This window comes from Pyrgilauda ruficollis, unplaced genomic scaffold (assembly GCF_017590135.1).
Source record: "Pyrgilauda ruficollis isolate IOZ18807 unplaced genomic scaffold, ASM1759013v1 scaffold173, whole genome shotgun sequence".
Taxonomy (NCBI): Eukaryota; Metazoa; Chordata; class Aves; order Passeriformes; family Passeridae; genus Pyrgilauda; species Pyrgilauda ruficollis.
Window position 1 is genome coordinate 688,989 of NW_024516209.1, and position 18,742 is coordinate 707,730.

General features: G+C 51.7%; 1 protein-coding gene across 1 annotated transcript in view; it reads right to left on the reverse strand.

The window, feature by feature from the left end:
* The window catches only part of SETD2 (SET domain containing 2, histone lysine methyltransferase), a 51,504-nt gene that overhangs the window by 3,578 nt on the left and 29,184 nt on the right, over positions 1 to 18,742 (reverse strand). Inside the window, exons 13-20 of the mRNA XM_041464171.1 lie at positions 11,409 to 11,457; positions 10,733 to 10,913; positions 7,737 to 8,418; positions 6,383 to 6,517; positions 6,144 to 6,283; positions 5,088 to 5,199; positions 569 to 649; positions 248 to 349 (exon numbers count right to left, since the gene is read on the reverse strand). Of these exons, the coding sequence (XP_041320105.1) occupies positions 248 to 349; positions 569 to 649; positions 5,088 to 5,199; positions 6,144 to 6,283; positions 6,383 to 6,517; positions 7,737 to 8,418; positions 10,733 to 10,913; positions 11,409 to 11,457 (1,482 nt within the window). The remainder of the gene's footprint in view (positions 1 to 247; positions 350 to 568; positions 650 to 5,087; positions 5,200 to 6,143; positions 6,284 to 6,382; positions 6,518 to 7,736; positions 8,419 to 10,732; positions 10,914 to 11,408; positions 11,458 to 18,742) is intronic.

Consider the following 18,742-nt stretch of genomic DNA (forward strand, 5'->3'; position numbering starts at 1 on the left):
CTCCACACCCTTTCTCCCCGTGCCCTGTGTGTGACCACGTCCCTGTGTTTCTGTATCCATGTACCCACGTTCCCATATTCCTCATGTTCCCAAGCCCTTGTATCCCATGTCCCTGTACCCTCCACATCCCACGTTCCTACATCCATGTGTCCCTGTACCCGCCATGCCCCGCCATCCCCGTGTCCCCATGTTCCTGTACCCGCCATGTCCCCCCATCCCCGTGTCCTCCACATTCCCACATTCCCACCTTGCGTGCCAGGTGTTTGAAGTCCTCGGTGGTGGTGATCCGGCCCACCTTGCAGTCGGGTTTCCGGTAGGGATTCAGGCACTGCACGATGAACTGGGACATCTGCGGGACACAGCGCTGGGTCCAGCTCCCTGCTGCCACCATCCCATCCCATCTACAGCCCCATCCCATCCCATCCCATCCATCCCACCCCATCCCATCCCATCCCATCCCACCCCATCCCATCTACAGCCCCATCCCACCATCCCATCCCATCCCATCCCATCCCATCCCACCCCATCCCACCCCATCCCATCCCATTCCCAGGGTGGGATCCCTCACCTCTTTCCTGAACACCTCCTTGCTCTTCTTGGCCAGCTCGCTGGATGTGTCGGCTTCCGCCGTCTTGGGCTTCTTGGAAGACTGGAGAGGGGAACACAGGGATGTCAGCGCTTCCCCGGTCCCACCTTGGGGACAGCGCTCCTGTCCCACAGCCGGGTGGGCAGCACACCTTCCAGCCCATTCCCAGGGACATTCCCAGCCCAATGCCAGCACACTCCTCAGTCCAATCCAGATTTTCCCAGCCCGATCCCAATGAGTTTCTCAGCCCAATTCTGAGGAGCTTCCTGGCCCACTCCAGCGCTCTCCTCAGCCCATTCCCAACACCCTTCCCAGCCCAAGGCCAGCACATTTCCCAGTCTGATCCAGGTACAATTCCCAGACAAATGCCAGCATGCTGCCACCCCAAACCAGGGATTTCCATGAACTTCCCTGCCCTCTCCTGGTGCTCTTCCCAACCTCATCTCAGCAAACTTCCCCACCCAGCCCTGGTGCATTCCCCAGTTCAATCCTGGTGAACTTTCAGGTGAGCTTCCCAGTTCATCCCAGTGAACTTCCAGCCCAATCCCAGCCTGATCCAGGCACACTTCCCAGCTGATTCCTGGTGAGCTCCCCAGCCCAGTACCGGCACACTCATACCCCAAAGCAGGCATTTCCCAGCCCAATCCCAGTGAGCTCCCCATCCCGATGCCGGCATGCTCCTCGCCCCAATCCAGGCACAATTCCCAGTCTGACCCCAGCCCAGTCCCAGCATTTCCCAGCCTTGCTCCTGGCACTCCCAACTCGGTCCCGACACATTTTCCAGCCCAATCCTGGCACAACTCCCAGCACACTCCTGGGCTGGGAGGCACAGGGACCACTCCTTGCTCTTGTTTTCTTTGGAAAAAAAGCTGGAAAAAGAGCAGGAGTGGGTTTTGGGGAAGTCAGGCTGGTCCATAGTGGGAATAAGTTCTGTGGTGGTGGATTTTCCTTCAGGAATTCCCTGGGAGGGCTGGGGCCCCCCATAAGCATTCACACGGATTATCTTTAGCTACAGTCAAGATAAAGGGAATTTTCCAGGAATTTCTGGCTGCTTCCCTGAGTACTGACCCCTGATTTACTAACGGAGTAGAATCCACTCCAGCTGCATCCCAGAGCCCATCCCTTCACGCTGGATCCGCACCCACCTCCCACACGCTCCCATCCCAAACTCTGTGATCTCCTTGGAGCCTAAGAAGGGAAAAGCAGCACCCCTGCATCAGCACCATTTTCTGGGAGAGGTCTGGGATCTGGGTCATCCCAACTTGGATTGTAAGGTTGGGAAGAGCAAAAGGATTTGTTAAAGGTTTGGAAAGCTGGGGGAGGTTTCCTTTCTGCTCTTTGATGATGTCCCAATATTTCTTTTAATTAAAAAAACATCCCACTTTTTAAAAGTATTTAACACTGAAAAAAAGCAGGAAAAAATCCCTTTCAATCCCTAAAAATGTGCCTGGCTGTAGGGCAGAGCTGCAGAATCCCGGGAGCAAAGGGACAGGGCGTAAATCAGCCGTGCCAGGGAGGTTTTATGGCCGAGGCTTGGCCGGAGCAGGGACATCAAAGCTCCTGCTCCAGCCCCAGGCTCGGCTGCCACTTCAAAAGGCCGGGAATGGGGAGCAGATGGCTCGGGATGGCCCCGGCACCAGGCCCTGCAGTGCTCCATCGGCAAAGTCATTCCCAAATCCCTCCTCATTCCTGAGCCACTCATCATTCCCAAACCCCTGTCATTCCCAAGCCCTTTCCAAATTCCTTGTCATTCCTAAACCCTTCCTAAACCCCTTATCATTCCTAAACCCCTCCTCATTCCCAAATCCTTCCCCATTCCCAAACCCCTTGTGATTCCCAAACCCTTCCCAAACCCTTCAGCATTCCCAAATCCCTTGTCATTCCCAAATTCTTCCCAAACCCTTGTCATTCCCAAGCCCTTATACCACCCCAAATCCTTCTCCACTCCCAGATGCTTCTCGATCCCCAAACCTTTCCCCACCAAATCCTTCTCCACCCCAAAATTCCTTCTCCATTACCAATCCCTCCTCCATCATGAAACCCTTCCCCACCCTCAAAATCCTTCTCAATCACTAAACTCTTCTCCATAACCAATCCTTTCTTCACCCCAAAATCCTTCTCCATCACCAAACCTTTTTCCACCCCAAATCCTTCTCCACCCCCAAACCCTTCTACACGATGAATCCCTTCTCTATCAGCAATCCCTTCTTCATCCCCAAATCCTTCTCCACCAATCCCTTCTCCTCCTCAAAATCCTTCTCCAGCAATCCCTTCTCCATCCCCAAACCCTTCTCTATCTCCAAACCCTTCCCTATCCAACCCCTCTCCACGCGGGATGAGGGCAAAATTCGGTGTCAAAATTGGCAAGGAAAGATGAGAAGGAGAAATGAAAATTCCGTTTCCAAGTTCCTCCTTGTGCCAAGGTGCCAATGGGAAATTCTTCCTAATTTTAGATTTTAGGCTAAAACTCCATTTTAAATTTATTTTAATATCAAAACCTCCGTATCAAGACCTTTCTCCCTCACCCCTCCAAAGTGAAATCCCATAATCCAAAGGCTGCCAGGAAAACTAACACAGGAAAATCCCCAGAATGGTGCTGCCCTTCTTTTCCAGCTTCTGGAGGAGATGGGAATGGAAAAGCCACAAAGATGGGGGGAAAACCAGCCTGGGAGGGGATCAAGAAGCCAGATGTTTGGGAAAACCTGGGATTCTCTTTTCCAGCAGCTGGAATCTGCTCTACTGACACCAACCTTCCCATGGAGAACCAACGGACAAACTCATCCCAAATCCAAACATTTTCCATCTAAGAAGATGCAAAACCTTCAGCATCCAGCCCGGTGTCCCTGCCAGCCTTCCTGCTGGGCCACTCCCTCAGGAAAGCCGTTTTTCCAAGGGAAAACCAGGATTTCAAGTGTGCATTAAAGGGAATAGTGATCCTGGCTTCCCACTCCTCTTGTGCCTTTCCATCAAAATCCTCCCCCACAGCCTGGGAACACCGGGAATAGCAGCAGCAGCTGTCGGACACCAGAGCCACGGTGCCAGTAGGTTTAATCCCTCCTGGGTGGGTTTAATCCATCTGGGGAAGGTGTGGGGTGAGGAGGAGGGTAAAAAAATCCAAGGAATGTGGTTGTAATTTCAGGGTGGAAGCGTTGGAGGCAGGGGTTGCGACCATGGGAGTTCAGTGCCAGGAAAAACCCGACCTTCCGCCCATCCTGGCCCAGAAGAAAAGGAATTAAAGCTCTGGAGTGAGTAAGAACCACCTCAGCCTGAGGTCAGCCAGATCCATGGCTCAGTTAGGAATGAGGGATTCAGGGATTCAGGGAAATTCAGGGATTTTGGGGTTGGAGGGAGCAACAAAACCTGGAAGAAGCAGTTGGTTCATGTCTGGCCTGAGGTGAAGCTCCTGGATGGTCACCGAGCCCCTGGCTCCTATTTATCCCAATTTCTGGGACAAAAGCCCACATTTATGGAAGCACCTTCCCCTGCTACTCCCTCTGCTGTGCAGGCAGCACTGAGACCCTCAGAATTCCATAGGAAAACAACTCCCAAGCTGGAAAGCACCAGCACAGATCTATTTCCCTGCTCACAAGATCCCAACCTTCTCCTCAGCACCTTGTTCCCATCCCAGGGATGTTCCCAAACGTCTCCAAGCTGCTCTCCACTGCTGAACTTCAGCTCATCCCTCCACAGGGATGCATTTCCCAGCTATTCCAGCTTCAAATCTCCCTTTGGAGCCTCCAATTAACATTTTCTTGCTCAATCCCAAAATCCACAATACTTGCAACTGCAAGATCCCGGACTACCAGAGAATGTCATGGGATAAATGTGACACTGATCCAGGGATAAAAATCCTTGAAAAGGCTTCCCTGGATTCCTCTGTGGAAGCAACAGCCCCTTGGCTGAGCGGGGAGTGCCAGCTCTGAGCTCATTTTCCAATTAACTTTTTTCCAGGGAGATAAATATTTGTCCGTAATTTCATTGGAGTGAACTCGCCAGGATTCCTGGCTGGAGCACTCGGAGGCGTTCCGGGAGTGGGATTAACCCTTGGGATCCTGGCAGCACATGGAAAGGCAACAGCAGCCACGTGAGATGTTCCTGGGAGCTGCAGGATGGACAACACCTCCAGGAAAACCCTGGGAATGTGGGAGCACTGGAGCAGCAGGAGAATTGACTCCTCTCTTTCCATGGATTTTCTCCAGCTTGTTAAGGAATGAGAAAGGTATGGGAAAGGCTCCTGAGCTACACCCTTAGTTTGTCCTTTTTCAGTGTTACTCCCCTTCATTCCCATTCTTCTGGCCAGCTCCACACACAGGTTGGAATCCAGGGCAGAACTTCAGGGAAGTCCAGTGTCCACTCGAGCTGTGGCCAGAACAGCCGAGCCCTGAGTGTGGCCAACGGAGCCATTCCAAAGGATCCGGGGTCACTTCTGTCCCCCTGCCACCTCCCAGCTCCACACTGACATCCCATCCCGTGGTCTATCCCAAAGATTTGTCCCCCTCACCTTCATGGGGTTCTCGTCGTACGTGGGGGTCCCGAGGTCCATCTCGGCCTCGTGCTCCAGGCTGGCGTCGTCCCCGGGGCTGTCCCAGGTTGGAGGATCCCACTGGGTTTGTCTGGAGGAAGGAAAACACAGCACTGTCACCTCCTCAGAGAAACTGGGACCTGCCATGGATTATCCCATCAACTGGGACATCCGGACTCCACCAGCCATCAGAGTTCCTGACACGTGGAATTCACATCCTTGCTCCTAATTTGAAGATTTCTAAGTTGGAGGAGGTTAAAACCAAGCAGGAAGAACAAAAAAAGGATATCTGCACCATTTTCTACCATGGTGACACTGTGGAACCAAGGGTGTTCATCACCAGGACAGAATTCCCAGCATGGAAAGGTGGGAACACCCCAGCAGAGAGCCCAGGGAAGGTTCAGCCTCCACCAAGGCTCCCTGGGGTCTCCTCATCTCATCCTGAGACTTCCAAACAACACAATTCACCAATTCCTGCTCCACTGGTTTGAATTCCAGGTGTTTGAAAGTCTCCTGCTCTGCTGTGTGCCAGGGAGCAGGGAGGAATCCAAGAGGGAGATGGAAAAGATTCATGGATGCAGGGAAATGTGTGCCAGGAGCAAGAACTGACAGCAGGAAACGGATATGGAAGAAAATATTCCTGCTTATCCCTTCAGAGGTGGATCCTCATCCACACCTCCCATGGAGCTGGAAAATTTTTAAAGTCCTTTTTAGAAGCTTAAAATTCATTTTAATTTGAGGTAAATTCATAGGGATTGATCCAAAACCTGGTTCTTTCCAAAACTGATGGGAAAGGTGTAGGAAAAACATTAGGAAAATTGTTTCATCCCATGAAGGTGGGAGCCGGGCTCTTCTCCCAAAAAACAAGCAACAGGACAAGAGGGAACGGCCTCAAGTTGTGCCATGAGATATTCAGGTTGGATATTGGGAAAACTCCTTCATGGAAAGGGCTGTCCCTGGACAGGGGGGCCCATCCCGGAGGGAACTCCAAGCCCTGTGGATGTGGCACTTGGGGACAGCGATGCCCACACCCACCTGGTGACCACGTGGTAGTAGTAGATCTTTCCCTCAGGATCCCGGGCCGTTTTCCAGTTGGGAGGGAGGACGATGGTTTTGGGCTTGGGAGGGGAAGGTGGAGGCAGATCCAGGAGGTTGTTGCTGACCACCAGCTCTGGCTGCAAACAGCACGGAAGGGACGAAGAGAAAGTCACGAGAGGTGCCCTGGCAGCTCTTTATCCCACGGGAAAACCCTCCCCATCCCTTTGGATGCTCACCTGCTGGATGGGCTGGGGCTGCCCGGCCGCCACGATGGTGGTGACGGCGGCGGGGGGCTGCACGATGACTCCCTGCGGATGAGCCGTGTAGATCTGCTGGCCCTGGATGTACTGGAGACCTGGCTGGGCATAGCTCTGGAACAGGGAATCACACTCAGCTGCTGCTCCCAAAAAAACCTTCACTGCAGGAGCACAGTTTCCACCAGACCAGGTGCTCCAAGCCCTGTCCAACCTGGCCTCGGACACCTCCAGGGATCCAGGGGCAGCCACAGCTGCTCTGGGAATTCCATCCCAGCCCCTCCTCACCCTCACAGCCAGGAATTCCTTACCAGTATTATCCTCAGATTTTTGTAATATCCTTAATTCTGGTAGCTCCAGCTCTACTTCTAAAAGCCAGTGGAAGTTGAGCTCCCACACCCACGTTTTACTCATTTCCTCAGCTTTTATCCACAAATCTCCATTCAACAGTCAAAAAACTAAAATACCCCTGCAAGCTGCAAATTCCTGATTGGGTCTAATAACTATGGAGTCATCACCCCTGGATGTGCTCAATGTTCCCCATCCTTGGATGTGTTCAATATCTCCGATCCCTGGATGTTCTCAGCATCTCCCATCCCTGGATGTTCTCAGCATCTCCCATCCCTGGATGTTCTCAGTATCCACAATCCCTGGATGTTCTCAGCATCTCCCATCCCTGGATGTTCTCAGTATCCCCAATCCCTGGATGTTCTCAGCATCTCCCATCCCCGGATGTTCTCAGCATCTCCCATCCCTGGATGTTCTCAGTATCTCCCATCCCTGGATGTTCTCACTATCTCCCATCCCTGGATGTTCTCAGCATCTCCCATCCCTGGATGTTCTCAGCATCTCCCATCCCTGGATGTTCTCAGTATCCACAATCCCTGGATGTTCTCAGCATCTCCCATCCCTGGATGTTCTCAGTATCCCCAATCCCTGGATGTTCTCAGCATCTCCCATCCCCGGATGTTCTCAGCATCTCCCATCCCTGGATGTTCTCAGTATCCCCAATCCCTGGATGTTCTCAGCATTTCCCATCTCTTGAAATGTCCAAGGCCAGGTTGGACAGGGATCTGTCCAGCAATCTGCGATAACAGAAGGTGTCCCTGCCATGGCAGGGTTCCTTCCAACCCTACCCATTCCAGGATTCCATGATTCTCTGATTTATGCCATTTGTAGACAGAAAATACCCTGGAATGTGCTCTCCTCCTACTCCTGGGTAGGAATCTCCCTGGGAAGAGCAAAGACGCTCCAATGAGAGAAGCACAGGGTGAGTAACTCAAGCACTCTCCCAGCTGCCTCCCCCGGTTCCGTGGGCGCTCCCGGCTGGAATTACCTGGACGATGGGCGGCGTGGTCTGCGAGTAGGGCGAGGTCACTCCGTAGACGGTCTGGCAGGTCTGGCCCTGGTAGTAGATGGCGGGTTGGGACTGTGCCGGGGAGTAGGGCTGCTGCACCGCCACGGCGGGCTGCTGGCTGGAATCCCACACCCCGTAGCTCTGGCTCTGCACCGCGCCGGCCGCGGCCACCGGCAGCACGGCCACGTTGGCCTCCTGGTGCACCACGGCGTCGCCCTGCGCCACGTACTGCGGCGCGGTCACCTCCATGGCGGCGGCCACGTGCTGCACCACGGGCACCGGCTGCGGGGTGCTCAGGGCCGGCTCCACCGCGTGCCCCACCAAAGTCTGGGAATGCTCGGCGTATCCCGCCGGAGAGCACATGGAGTCCATGGTGGGCGTGGGCAGCAGCACCTTGCCGGCGTTGGGGTTGCTGGGATCCACATAGGCCTGCATGGGGTACCCCGGTGGGTATCCCATGAAGCTGTGGTGGGGAGTTCCGTAGCCCATGGAGTCGTAGGGAAGCGGGGAGGTCATTCCCAGGTTTTGGAGCTGCTGTTGCTGTTTCTGGGCTTCCCGCTGGGCCACCTCCTGCTCGAAGAGCTTCCGGCGCTCCTCCGTGGACAGCTTGTTGCGGTCCTTGGGCCGGACTTTCTTCTTGGAAGACGCTGGGGTGTCGTACCTGGAGAGAGGGAACAGGGAAAGCGCCGTGAGGCCTCAGGAAGCTGCAGGCCCAGGGCTCCAGCAGCAAAAGGGACAGCGGAAAACCTGGAATGTCCAACAACAGCGTGAATTCCTAAAAACATTCCCTTTTTTCCAGATGTTTGACCAACTCAAGAGGAACACCCTGAGTCCTGCTCATCCACAGGGAACCAGGGCAGAGGATGGACAATCCCAGTGGATTGGTCCACGTCACCCTGGTGCTGATGGAGATGCAAGGATGCCACATAAGCTGTCTGGAGGAGCTGCTCTGGGATACCTGGAGAGGGAGGGAACATCTCCAGGAGAACCCAAGGAAAGGTCACCATCTGCAGGGTATCCCAAACAGGCCCTGCTGGAAACACTCTGCCATGTTTTCCCAAAGCAGGACAAATAAGGAGTTTGGAAGAGGTTCCCAAACAGGAGCAACTCACAACGCAGCACCTTCCCCTCAAATTCCAGTGCTGGGGTGAGAATTCCATCCTTCCAGTCTGGAACCCCCACAATGGAGCTGCAGACATGGCAAAGAACAAGGGAATCACAAGCAGCACTGTTTGGAATTCTGCTTGTCCCTAGACCGCAGCTTCAGCTTCAAAAAATAATGGTGTGGATGGTTTTTTTTTTAATTCCTTAAGAGTTTTTATCCCAAAACGTGCAGCAGCTGGAGGGATTTTTCCAGGGAATTAAAGGAGGAGGGGGAAAAAAAAGCCTAAGGACTTTGATCAAAGCCCAGCCAAGGAAAATTTCAGATCAAAGGTGGATATTTCCAGACGTTATGAGTGTGGTAAAACAGGGATTACAAGGAAAAATGCTTTGCAGCCTTTAATATAATGGATTCTACAAAGCATCCAGGACATTCTCCATATATTCTGTGTTCCTGGGATCCATTTACATATCAAAAGCACATTGCTACCAACAGATCCGCTGGAGCTGTTTCCAGGCATTCCCAGAGGAGCTGCAGGATCCCTTAATGGGAACCTCATTGCCAGGAGGAGTTTGATTTCCCTAATTAAAGTCTTTCCTGGCACTGCCTGGAGAGTTTGGAAGTGAAGCAGCTGCCATGGAGGGAGTGGGAAGAAGGAAACCGAGGGTTTAGCGTTCCTTTCTCCATCTATTTGATTATTTTCCTTATTAAATCCTTGGAATAACAAAGAGGGATGCTCAGAGTGGGGAGAACATTCCCAGAGAAGGAATTTGGTCCTTCACTGGCATGGCACAGGGGGAAGAGCCAGAGCAGCAGCTGCTCACCCAAAAAACGCTTGTTCTGTTTAAAACAACCCCGAAAATCCAGGTTTTACTTCCTGGGGATGTTTCCAGCCTCGTTACAGAGGGATAGATTTACATCTGTATTTTTCATCCAGATGTTTCCAACTTTCCCAGCTCAGCCCAACGCGAGGTTTCCTCGTCTGGCTGACTCAGCACCAATTGTTCCCTAATTATGGAGCGGCTTTGAGAGGGACAACAGAGAAGTGACTTCTTTAAAGGAAATTCCACGGTATTTTTGCTGCCTTTAACATGATCTCCAGTCTCTCTGAACTGCAAGACATGGAATATTTTCCTTCTCTTCCTTAGGAGTCGCATGCTCAGCTGTGGCAGTGATGCCACCATTCCCAAGGAAAGGCAGGAGACCTGGCACAAGCCTGCTGGGATCACACCCCCCTGGACTGTTGTCCTTACAGGTATTTTTAGGGAATAACCACTTGGTCAAGGAAGTTTTGGAGTTAAGAAATCCTGGTTTGGGCACTGCTCCCTCCTGTACAGGCAGGGATTGCTTCGAGTTCAGAATAATTCCCAGCACACTGGGAAGAGGTGGAGCAGGAGAAGGGAATGGGTTTTGAAGGACCCAGGCAGCTCTTTGCATTAGGAGGGCTGCATCCTGGAATTCCTGGCTTCCCCATCCCTGGAAGTGTCCCAGGCCAGGTTGGACAGGGCTTGGAGCACCCTGGGACAGCAGAAGGTGTCCCTGCCAAGGCACGGAGTGGGACTGGATGGGCTTTAAGGTCCTTCCAACCCAAACCATTCCATGATCCCCAAATTCTGTGCAGGAGCTGGCACAGCTCCCCTCATTCCCAAAACATACCTGAGGATGGAGGTGCAGGCTATCCCAGAGAAGAAGCCACCAACACCAAGGAACCACCCAACTCAGGATTGATTCTCACCCCCAGGATTCCTCCAGGAGAAAACTCCCTTCCCCTTCCCGGGGGGATTCCAAAGATCTCCAGGATGGTTTTTCCTGGAGGTTTTACCCAGGAACGTGGCAGATCCCTGGAATATGGCAGCTCCCTGCCACCACTTGCCTGTCCTCTGGTCTCTTTGTGCCCCGCTCGTAGGCCGAGGACGGGGGGGACAGGGAATCTCTGCGCCTCTTCCTCTCCTTGCTCTGGCTCTGCCGCTCTGGATCCCGCTCCCGGCTCAGGATGGGATTCTTGGGAGTGGGGGGCTGATCCCGGAGCCCGGCTGCGTCTCTCCCACGGTCAGCTGTGGGGAGAACAGGGAAAAGAAAGGAGGGAATTTTTTTAATTTGGGTGTTAAGAGTCCCCCTCTATTAGGAACGGCCTCAAGTTGTGCCAGGGGACGTTCAGGTTGGATATTGGGAATATTTCTCATGGAAAAGGATGGCCAGGGACAAGGCAAGGGTGGAATCCCCATCCCTGAAGGGATTTAAAAGCCATGTGGAAGTGACACTTGAGGACATGGATCAGTGGTGGCTTTGGCAGTGCTGGGGCATGGTTGGACTCAGTCTTGGAGGGCTTTTCCAAGCTCACCAATTCCAGGATTTTAATTCTAGATTGTTCCATGTCCTCCTCAGGGCCCCATCTTTCCCCACCCACCACTCAGATTATCCTCCCTATTCCCAGGAGCTGTTTCCCAGGAGGAGGAGCTATGGAGGCAGAACATCCTGACATTCCCAACTGGGAAAATGAAGCAGTTTCATGGGAGCAGAGGAAAACATGGGAGAAGGTGAGCACTTACCACTGCTTTCCTTTTCTGCTTGGCTCTTCTTCGGGATGCGATAAACCTCCTGTGGAAAAGCCACGAGCAAGGTCAGAATTCCAGCTGCTCCCAAAACCAACCCAAACAGCCAAGAATCCCATAAATCATACATTTACAAGAAACCACCAGAAAAGGGTCTCTTGAAGGAAAGTTCAGGGGTTTTTGTGGTGCTTTCCATATATTTCCTCTGCTCACTGTTTGATTTTTGATGGATTTCAGTGGAATTTTGGGCCAAGAGCTCCGGGCAGAGCTGTAGGGTCCTACACCTTCCAAGGTGGCAGAAGAGTGTCCCAGCAGCAGCTCCTGTTGTCCCTGTCCTGGTCTCCAAGGCAGTTTGAGATGACCCAGCCAGGAGCAGGGAATTGGGCTGGGTGATCCCAACAGATCCATTCCATGGTTCTGTGACCCTGGCTCTGGGGGCCAACATCTGCTCCCCCTGCTCAGGGACCACCCCTGGGCTTCTCCCAGCTCCGACAGCCTCACTGGGGACAGGGTCACGTTTCCATGATGTTCCCAAGGTCTGATGTTTGATGTGGGAGCATCCCAAGGGGAATGAGCAGGAGGAGCAGGCCCAGCCCTGAGTGACCCCAGGGAGCTGCTGGGATCAGACCCCAACAGCAGCAGCAAACCCCAAAGCCTCTGCTCATCCAGCTCCTCCCTCAGCACAGGGAACGCTGGAGCTGCTGGAGAGACCCAGAGGAGGCTCTGGAGCTGCTCCAGGGCTGGAGCCAGGCTGGGAGAGCTGGGAATGTTCCCCTGGAGAGGAGAAGGCTCCAGGGAGAGCTCCAACTCCAGGTGGAGATGGCACCATGGGAAGAAAGGGAAGAGAAGCTGGGAATGAGGATCAGAACTTCCCTAAAGTCCAGGTTTAAGACAACATCCTTGTTAAACCCCCTGGATTGGGCAGGAACAACCCTTCCCATGTCACTGGAACCAACTGTGCATCTCTCCAAGTAAGAAATGAGGTTTATTAGCACCTTTCCATGCTCCACTATATTTTTCTAACTGGAATATTCTGGCAGTCCCAGTGTAAATCCCATTTTACCTCTGAGATGCTCATGATCCTACAGAGGTTTTACAGCATTCCTGACCATCCAAGTACTGGAAGGTTGGGAAAAAAAGCTCATTTTTGTTTAATTCCAGCTTCTATCAAGCCCTTGCTCTGAACCCTTCCTGAAGGAATACAATATTCCCAAGAATTCCCAGTTATTTCCAGCAGAATTTGATTAACCAGCTGGTTTGTGCCTGATGGAGCATCCCTGCTGGAGCAGCAGCTTCATCCCAAAAAAAACCCATTAAATAATAAAGGAGATGCTCAGTTTAACACAAATAAATTGTTTTGGGGAGCTGTGCTGACATTCCAGCTTTCCCAGAGCACCTTCCCTGAAATATCCTTTCATTTAGGCCCTGGATGAGGCAGAGTGGGAGAAAAGATGGATTTGACTGTTCCTGGGGGGTGAGGCTGCTCCAGCTGGGAATTTAAAGCTCAGAAATGTGGAGTTCACCTTGACTTGACTCTCAGATTTTACAGAATATCATATTTTTTTTTAATTGCTTGAGTTTTTAAAGCTGTTTGGGAATTAATTAAGGGGTGGCTCAGGGGGCTCATTAGCAACGTGTCCACCCCCAGCACTGGATGGGCTAAAAATGAGAATTTCCTTTAGCAAAAAAAAAAAGGGAAGGAGAAGAAACCCTGTTGTGGTCTGTCCACGAGGCAAAACCACTTCAAAAGTGCTGCTGCTGGCTAAAAAAAAAGGGATTTGGGCCAAGATTTTTAGGTTTTTAAAGATATTTTTGCTTTTCTGTGGAGCCCAAACACACCACATGGAGTTTAAAGTATCTACAAAAAAGAAAGGCATTGAAATTCCTGAAAAATGCCCTTTAAATTAACATTTTTTAAATCTGTTTATGTGTTTGCTATGGGCTACAATACTCCAAATCCAGGTTTTTTTTAGATTAAATGTAAAGAAACAAAACAGCAGCTCCATGTTTGGGGTGTGGAGGATGCAGGATGAGCCCATAATTACATAGGATTTATATATTTATAAATGATGTAATCCATATAATGTCTCATCATGGAATCATGGAATGGTTTGGGCTGGAAGGACCTTGGAGCTCATCCAGTTCCAAGTCCTACCACGTGCAGGGAACCTCCCACCAGACCAGGGTGCTCCAAGCTCCATCCAGCCATTACCTATGGATTTAATTTTATTTTCCTACAGAATTCCATAGCTATGGATGGCAGGGATGACTTTGCCTCTCCCTACCTCGTGTGGGACTGAGGTGACCACAGGGGCAGGTTCTGAAGCCCCAAAATCACCTTTCACCAATGGGTTTTGCCAGGGTTTTTTTCTTTCTTTCGCACATTAAACTCCTAAAAACGTTCATTTTCACAGCAGCACACCCAAAAAATCCCCCCAAGTCTGCCCTGGCTGTTCCCAGGGGGAATGAGGAGCCACCAAGGAACGGGATCATGGATGAACATCATGGATGTCCAGAAGGACAACACAAGTGTTGGTAAGAGCTGAACTACCCCAAGTCCCCAGCTCCTAAAAAAGACCTGTCCCATTACAGAGCAGGATGGGGAATGGGAATCACCAGGAAAAGGCTCAGTGGGAAGAGGAGGATGAGGAGCAGCTGGAGTAAGGGGACTCGGCAATGCCGGCACTGCCGCTCTGCCACGCCTTGCTCCAGCTTCACCAGGACACTGGGGGAGCCCACTCCAGGATCCACCCCAACAAACTGGCCAGGCTTAAAATGTCCAGGAAGCCCAAAATCCAAGGTAATTATGAGCAGGGAGTGAGCTCCGTGCTGGTGGAAGAGAAACTCCAGCTCCACTCAATGGAGCCTCCAGCATCCATTCCATGTGGGAAGATGGAGGCAGCAAAGGCTTTGAACCAGGAACAAACGCAGGGATTTGTCCAAATTGCTCCATGAAAAGCAGATGGTGGTCAGACCAGGCTGGGGAAACTCCCAAGAAAAGCCGATTTTATTTTTGGAAACGGAAGCTGCTGGCTCGGAGCTGCAGAATTCCTCAATCAACGCGACCGCCGCTAACGGGCTCCAAATGGCTCCCGAGCTGCCAGCACAGCTTTGAAGGGATTGCACGGAAAATTAAATGCAGAAGGAAAAGTGACACGAGTCCGCTCGGCACAAAAGAGGGGGGAAAAAATGGGATTTAGGCTGTCCAGCCTCAGGCACAACCCAGCCTTGGCTTGGGAAAGGGAAGAGAGCTGCAGGATGGAGTCACGACTCGAAGGATTCCACAGGGGGAAAGAAGATTGTGTCTTGATGGAACCTTCTCCACAATTCTGTCCCTCAGGTGCCAGTCACTCCTGAATTAACAGTTGGACTTGATGACCTTGGAGGTCTTTTCCAACCTTAACGATTCCATGAGTTTATCCTATGATTCTATGAACTTCTGTTGAATGTTGAAGAACAACGCAACCAAACCCATCCCCTGCCAGGCTGGATCCTCTTCCCTCCCTTCCTCTCTCCTCTGCAGCTCCAACATGACCCCAAGGGATGGAGCAGGAAAGAGGAAGGACCAACACCATGAAATCCCTGCTTGAAGGCCAGAAGATCCCACAGCAAACCACGGCCTGGCCGCTCCCCAATCCTATTGTTTTTCAGCTATTCCTGCTCTAAGTTATAACAAATTATAAAATTCCTGATTAAAGCACGGGATGTGCGTGCTGGAGCCAGAGCCAGGCACTCCAGGATGGCTTCACTGGGAAAGGGACAGGCAGGAGCAGCTTCAAGGGGCTTTACCAGGATAAATCAGAGGAGGCTTGGAAAGATCATCCCAGGGGAAGATGGAAGCTCTGCTGCCTTTGGTCACCCAAGGTGTCCCATGCAGGGTGAAATGGCCTCCAGGGGAGGTTCAGGTGGGATACTGGGAAAATTCCTTTTGGAACGGGTTTTCCAGCAGTCAACAGGCTGCCAGGGCAGAGGAGAGTCACCATCCCCGGAGGGATTTAAAAGCCCTGTGGATGTGGCACTTGGGGACAGGGGACAGTGGTGGCCTCAGCACTGCTTGAGGATGGTTGGACTCAATCACCTCTGAGGGCTTTTCCAATCTCAGCAATTCCCTGATTCCATGATTATTAAGTGCAAAAAAAAGTCCACTTTGGCCCAAGTCAGGGTGAGGACTCAGCCTTGAGCTCCAAGTCACCACCACGGCTCTCAAGGCCAGAAGTATCCAACTAAAACCTTTTAAACCCAAGACTGGCTCTTCCAAAAGATTCTTCCTAAAACCAAGACCTTCTCCAAGTCACAAGGAAAGGGCCTGTGGATCCTCAGAGCCACAACTCCCAGCTGCCCTTTCCCAGAAGGTGAGAGCCTCCTCTGGGGTGGGGGAAGATTCCCAAAGCTCGGTCCCACGTGAGGCAGGGCAGCACCAAAACGTCCTCTCTGTCCCTCAGCTCAGCTACTCAACCTCAGCCCTCAAGAGGACGTTGGGAAGAACTTCCCAAGCTTGGCCCTACGGCGTGTTCCCGTGATTCCAAGAGGTCTGTTGGCCATCACACCAAATGTCACCTCCAGCACGGGCCTCTCCACACGGATCAGCCCACGGAGCCTTACCTGAGCACAATCCACCTGGAAGAACCACGTGGAACCACCACCTGTGCCCTTGCCGGGTGTTTTGGCACTGGGAGGGAGTTTTCAGCCCGGGAGAAGCCATGCAGCGCTTCCTCGGAGAGCGGGAACGGCGCCCACGAGCCCGGGCTGAAAACTCATCCCACCGGGAATGTCAGTGTGTGTCGTGCCAGGGGTGTGGCCGTGGCCAGCACTCCTCATGGAGTTGGAGTGTTGGAGCCCTGGAAGGACTTACAAGTCCTGTGTGTAGAGGTAGAGAAAAAAATTAAGCTCACTTAATCCTTTCAGGCCAGGAGCTGGGATTTCCCCGGAGCGACGTCCATTGCCGGCAATGGACGCACCAAAATAACGTCGGCATCCCCGAGTTAACCACCTCTGTCCTCCTTTCACCTATCACACTGCTCATGCATCAGCCAGCTTCCCAACCATCTTCCCGGCTCTTCGCGCTATGTCCTCTCCCTTCTTCCGCACGGAGTTGGAGAAAAGGAGCCCCTTGGTCAGCTCTGGCTGCCCGGAGAAGCTGGATGGAAACGGTGGAAATTACAAGGGGGTCATCAGCAAGGCTGGAGAGGACAGCGCTTAAGTCACGACGTTTCCGACCCTCCCGCCCCCCAGACAAGGCCAGGTGTTCCACCACTCCAAAAACCCGGCTTTTCCAAAGCTTGGATGTGCTAGGAAAGGCACCTGGGGGTGAATCATCCATCCCCCTTCCAGCTTGGATTTGTCTTTTAGACATCCGGGGTGGGCTTTGGTGGCACCTTATGAGGTGAGAGTTGGACAGAGGCAGTTAACTCCTGGAGCCATGAAAAAGTCCAGGACAGGATAAATTCCCAGCTCCCAGTTTCCCTACAATCGTTTTATAGGAGAGAAATGAGTTGTTACAGCCCCATGTCACGATCCTGCTTTTTTGGGGTGGATTTGCTGGGATAACTCCAAGCCCATGAGATCCAACCCCATCCCTACAACCACAACCAGAGGTTCATTAATAAATACACAGAGGATGAGAATCCACATCTATAATACGGGAATGTGTCAGGACTCCATGGTCCCACCACAATTTCAAGAGAATTCTTGTAGATTCCCAAGCTGAGCTTCTCCAAGCTCCAAAGAAAACACAAATTCTGGGGATAAAACGACACCATCAGATCAAATTTGGTCTTAAACCAATGTTTTGGGGGAGTTTTGTGAAATTTCACACATTTTATTAATATTTTATCATTTTCTGTGTGCTGCTCCATGTAAATGAGCGTGGAAGGGAACACAGCTGTTCCAAAGGAGCAACTAAGTCTGGATACCCAAAACAAGTCTCTAAAGCAGAGCAGGACTAAGGCCTGACTTAACTTTTAGTTTAAAACAGGTTGGACTTCATCTTGGAGGTCCTTTCCAACCTTAACAATTCTCTTGGCAATGATGGAAAGGGACTTTGCCCAACTGAACCACAAATTCAACCTGACGGTGCTGCTTTGAGAGGAAAACCACACCAAGAGTCTGCAAACTCAAATCTGGTAAATGATCAGATCCACTTGGAAAAAAGGAAGGAAAACACCAAAGCACAACCCAACCTCTCTACAGAAATGTGTTTCACCTCACTTCTTCCCCCCTTTAAGATTTGTGTCACAAATGATTGTGCCCAAAATCTGTGAAAGTTCAGGAGTATCTGATCCTCCTGAAAAATTCAGACTGAGGTAAAATGTCCCTGAATTCTCCTGGGAATCTCTGCATTTCTAAATCCTGGTGTTTGCTGCTTCAGAAATGGCACAAGCAAAGCTTGAGGTGAGGTCTCCTCCACCTGCGCCGGTGCCGCAGTACAATTAACACCCATTATTTTAATTAACCTCTTTCAATCATTACTGATTATCAAAGTCAATGGGTAAATAAACTCCTTAGCTCCATGATGCATCAGAAAACATGAATTTGCTTAAAACTACTTCCAGTAATTAAAGCTGGGCTGGTGGTTGATTAAGAGAAGGGCAGAAGAGCCTCCAAGTCCCACCAAGCCCACAAGAAGCTGGAATTGTGGCAGTGCCTTCAGTTCCTGCTGGATCCTCAGGAATCACTGGGTTTGGACTTATTAAAGAGGCTCCCAGCCCTCCTACCCTTGAATGTAAGGAATATGAAATAATACACGGAATGCAATCCTACAGGAGCAGCAGATCCATGAGGAGTTTCCAAAGATCTAAAGAAACCCAAGGAATGGCTGAAGTGTTGAGTGGAGAGTGAGATCCATAGAACCATGGAATGGTTTGCATGGGGAGGGACCTTAAAGGACATCCAGAGCCACCCCTGCCATGGCAGGGACACCTCCCACTGTCCCAGGCGGCTCCAAGCTCCAGCCTGGCCTTGGGCACTTCCAGGGATCCAGGGGCAGCCCCAGCTGCTCTGGCACCTGTGCCAGGGCCTGCCCACCCTCACAGGAGGAATTAATTCTTTCTTAACCACTAATCTAAATCTTTCCTAACTTAGAACAGTTACTGGAATGTCATCCTACATCCCACCAAAAAGCTGGTGTTGGCTGCAGATCATCCATGGGCTACCTATGGGACAGGGACACGATTCCAGAGCACAGAGGGAGCCACCAAGCCCTTCTCCTGAAGAGATTTTCTGCTCCAGAAAACCTTGATGGGAGTGAAACCACTGAAGACCCAAATAACACCCAAATCTGGGCACTTCCAGCTGTGACCACCCAGGGGATGATCCAGCATTGCCTTTGAAAG